Here is a 4,966-nt window from a genome sequence, read left to right on the forward strand (position 1 = left end):
GTTTTGTTGATATTGTGAGTGCACACAAATAAAACTAGACCCTTTACAGTTTAGAATGATGTATTACTCTTACCTTTATGAAAAATGACTGCATATTTTAAGTTGTTTCCACTGTTAGAAAAAAATGCAAGTGATCGCGGTGGCGCCTCCATGTCCTGCAGAGCGCGCTTCAGCTTCCACTCTCCGCAAACGATTGGATATGTGTCTATAACAGCGCACATTTATATAGGTTAAACATTTAAACTAATATTGTGATATACTTGAACTGTTTTATATATAGATTTTATTTTAGGCAAGTCCCGATGATTTGAGAAGGCTAAATTGATCAAACATAGGCTATAGGCTATGATCAATTTACTGTCTGCTGCTGGCCTTTACTTATATTTAACGAACAAAAAATACTCCAAATGTTTTTCTAAATTTACTTCATAAAAAAACGAAACGAAATATAATCACTTTTCCATTACATACAAAACTGAACTATTTTAACAGCTGAAACAGTAGTATAAACTTTTTTTGGGAAAAGGGGGAAAAAAGACGGGCTAGGGCCTATATTTGAGACCCGTGCAGGGCTTTAATCCACTTCATCCAACGCTGTTTTGTTCTCATCTGTGAGCATGCTCTTGATATACAGTATGTATTTTAGGTGTGTAAATGTATAACTGCCTTTTCATTATTTTTTCAGTTGTATTTAAATTTGTAGTTAAAACAACTAAAAATAAATGTATTTTAAAGTTTAGAATTAGACAGTCTTTGCACACAGGCTTACGCTGAAAACAACAAAATGGAACCTCGCGGTTGATCTAGGAAAATGTGTGCAAATGTGTAGGGCCCCATTCCTATATTTTGCCTGGGGCCCCCAATTCACAAAATCCGCCCCTGGACACAAGGATACGTTTTCTACGTGTATTTACGCTTTGATTTGAATGAAAACAGTGCATCCGTGCATCGCGGCTGACACAGAAGAGCGTACGCTGCTTGTGTTCAGTGGTTATTCTCCAAAATGGTGCTACGGTGATGCAAAGAGACACAGCGGAGACGAATTGTTGAATAAAGTCATTATTTTTGTTTTCTTCATGAACAAAATGTATTCTCATCGCTTTATAACATTACGGTCGAACCACTGATGGCAGATGGACTATTCTGACGATGTCTTTCATACTTTTCTGGACCTTGATGGTATAATTTACTTGGCAATCAATCGGACAGTCACAAGCCTCCCGGTTTTCATCCAAAATATCTTAACTTGTTTTCCGAAGACGAACAAAGCTTTTAGGGGTTTGGAACGACATGGGGGTCTAAAGAGCAATATTCAGCAATAGCCATTACGTTTTTTCAAACAAAAACAGAAAAAATAATTTTAACAACACATTTTTAAAATGTTTCTACTTATTAACATGACTTTTCCATTAGTGGAAGTCACAATTAAAAAATATTTGCAGGTTTTCCATAGGAACCCATTTATTGTGGACTAAAATAAGCATCTAGCAAAGACGTAATCAGAAAGAAATGCATAATATTACCTGAATAACCAACTCAGTGGAAGGCAAGTGAATTTAAACAAGCTGTGGAAGTGTAAACATAAATCCCTGAGAATGACAGATCTCACCCAGCATGTGGGTGGGTCAGTAGGTAGGATATAGTTGGGATGCTATATCTCACCAACTGGGCAAACACAGAGGGTGGTTCCATCTGACTTGGCACGGCAGGTAGAGTTGTGCAGGCAAGGGTTATGCCGCAGGTCGCAGGGGTTGTATGCCTGTTCACAGAGGAGGCCGGTAAAGAAGGGCGGGCAGGTGCAGGAAAACTCCCCTGGGATGTCAGACTCCACACAATGTGCACCGTTCAGGCAGGGAGAGGAAGAACATTCCTTCACATCCTCTCCACAATCCAGGCCTGTCCAGCCATGAGGACATGTGCACCTATGAGGCAAAAGAAGTATTTTCACATAAGTTCATTGTTTGTCAAGAAATTCCAAACTGACGTGGCTTTTTATTATTTTTGATGAATACTGTGGCAACTCTTTTCCATATAACGAACATGAATGACGACCAAAGTGTGTGAAGCTTTAAAATGACAAAAAAATGCACCATAAAAGAGTCAGAAAGTACTCCATATCACTTTTGTGCTACAATACTGTTAGAAAAATTAGTTTTTATGCTTTTGAAAGAAGTCTCTAATGGTCACCAAGGCTGCATTTGTTGTCAAAATACAGTAAAAAAAACAATAAGACTGTGAAATAATATTAGAATTTAAAATAAATGTATTCTAATTTAATATATTTAAAAATGTAATTTATTCCTGTGATTGCAAATCTAAATTTTTAACAGCCATTACTCTAGTTGTCAATGTCAACATTATATTATCAATGTTGACAACAGCTGTGCTGCTTGAAATTAGATAATTTTTTTCAGCAGTAGAAAGTTTAACAGAACTGCATTCATTTAAAATTGAAATTTAAAAAAAATGTCATTTTGGAACTTCACAGTCCCACTTACCATTTAATCTTTATTTAACTTTTTTTTATTGGAAAATTTCAGCAAGGATATCCTTTAAACAATCCTTTATTTAACAAAAATAAAACCCTTTAATATTTAATTAAGGACAAAGTCACACATGTTTGGAACAACATGAGAGCGTGTAAATGACAGAATTGTAATTTTCTGTTGGTCTATCCCTTTAAGACATAACTCACATAAAGTGTCTTTAAATCCTTTGGAATTCCATTGTGTGAAATTACAGAGGACAATGATATTGTGCTATTAAAATATTCATTAATGTACAGACCAACTGACACTCCTGGCACACAGTGACCTTGTAGCATAAAAGCAAATTCCCCCAGGGGCAGACTCCGATTTGGCTTAGTCCTGTGGTGCTTTTCAATAATGAATGTCATACGTCTCTGAAAATCCATTTTTGTTCATTTTAGACCAGGATTACAATGTGTGCCATGAACTAAACTCTTATAAATTAAACCTTCTACTTAATTTCAGGGGGGACAAAACCCACACAATAGCTATTTTAAAGAGGCTAGACATGATATTCCTCCAGATATTATTAAAATAAAATGAGCAATGAGTCATAATTACAGTATATGGTAGAAATGCAAATGAAAATCATCGGGCACATTTCTAAAATCTTCCGTCATTCTCATAATAAAAACACAACAGCCCATGAGATACAGTAAATTATTTACACAAAATATAAGAAAACAACTTAAATACATTGAGTTCAATCATAAAGGCCACTTTATAGCTTGACGTGCACAGTTTTCAGTCCATTTGATATATTTCCTGTTGAAACAGGAAATTAGGCCAAGGGATATCAAATGGATTGTCTCTTTTTATGCTTGTATGTATTATTATTATTATTATAAGCCACAAATCTCCAAAAAGCTAATCAAACTCCAAACAAAACACAGTTTTACTTTACTTTGCCATTCATAGCCAAAACGGAATCACTGTTGGGAGATTTCTGGACAACTGAAGGGATTTATAGGTTAATTGCACTATTGGTCTAAGAAGCATTAAATCCCAGACAGCTGGAAGTAGGACACTGTGAGGTTAGAGCGGCGAGCTGGGATTATATTTACCAGAGAGAATCCCAGAAAATGCCGGAGGTATCTACATTCCACTTGGTGGCAGTGATCTTACAGCCGTGCTGCCAATCCCCATCTCAAACCCATCCTCTATTATCTCTCTCTCTCCTTTCAGTCTATTTTCTTCCCTCTTTCTCTCTCTTCCTCCCTCCGCTGCCCTTAGTAAGATTGCACATTAGGTGAAACAGAAGCAGGAGCTTTTTCCTCAAGAGAGTCACTGATTGAGAGAAACCTCCTCCTGCTGTGCTCCATTGATTGATTCATTTGTTTTACCTGCCATCTGCAATTCATTATCTCACACATTTGTGAAAGTGCAGTCTGTCTCTGTGTGACAAGAGAATAGGTGGCTAAACTTAGTGCTGTTTTTCATATAGTCCAGGGTTTCCCAAATGCAGGTTTATGAACCCCTGGAAGTTTACGATGGAACTGCAGGGGGTTCGTGAGTTGACGAACAGCTAATAAGTAATTATATTGAATGTAAAATTTAAATAAATAAATGTGGCTGCAAGATAATCGCAATATAGCTTAATGCAATAATCAAATCAAAGGCAACAATTTAATTAAATAGCTGTATAGTCCGATGCAGCTCATTTCATTGGATGATTATCAAATATTCATTATTTATTTTTCAGTACAACTGTAATGTCTTTATTTTTATAATTAGTTAAAACATACTACTGTACTACTACAGCAACTAATAATTATTATAATAATTTCTATTATTGTAATTATTATCAATATTAGAGAACCATGAACATGCAAATGTCTTGTTAAATTATTGAAAAATTAACTTAAAGGGAGAGTTTACCAAAAATTTTAAATTACCCCATGATTTACTCACCCTGAAGCATCCTAGGTGAATATGCCGCTCTTCTTTCAGATGAATACAAACAGTTATATTAAAAATGTCCTGGCTCTTCCAAGCTTTATAATGGCAGTGAATGGAGGTCGAGATTTTGAAGCAAAATAAAGTGCATAAATCCATCATAAGAAGTGCTCCACATGCAGTGGTGATCCTAGACTTCTGGGGGCCCAAAGCAAAACTGTGTCGGCAAAGGAATTTGTCCATGTTTCACTCCGTCGCGAATCCCACTCGTGGAAAGCGCTTGAGAAACAGTGTCTCTTCCTAGGCTCGGTATGCTTTTGATTGATTACGTTTATTTAGAGCAAATATATATATATATATATATATATATATATATATATATATACAGTATATTAATACACATACATAGAAAAATAGAACAGTTTATCAGTGGCGAACAGTGACTTTTTTTAACCGGGTATGCTGAGTGATAAGATTAAGACCCCCATCCCAGCCCCCCCCCCCTCCCTTTTAGACCCACTCAAAGCGGAAAAAACCGCGCA

At 36.1% G+C, this 4,966-nt stretch overlaps 1 protein-coding gene across 1 annotated transcript in view; it reads right to left on the reverse strand.

The window, feature by feature from the left end:
• The window catches only part of eys (eyes shut homolog), a 250,507-nt gene that overhangs the window by 140,909 nt on the left and 104,632 nt on the right, over positions 1–4,966 (reverse strand). Inside the window, exon 21 of the mRNA XM_016235318.1 lies at positions 1,663–1,922. Within this exon, the coding sequence (XP_016090804.1) occupies positions 1,663–1,922 (260 nt within the window). The remainder of the gene's footprint in view (positions 1–1,662; positions 1,923–4,966) is intronic.

This window comes from Sinocyclocheilus grahami, unplaced genomic scaffold (genome assembly GCF_001515645.1).
Source record: "Sinocyclocheilus grahami isolate Dianchi unplaced genomic scaffold, SAMN03320097.WGS_v1.1 scaffold466.1, whole genome shotgun sequence".
NCBI lineage: Eukaryota > Metazoa > Chordata > Actinopteri > Cypriniformes > Cyprinidae > Sinocyclocheilus > Sinocyclocheilus grahami.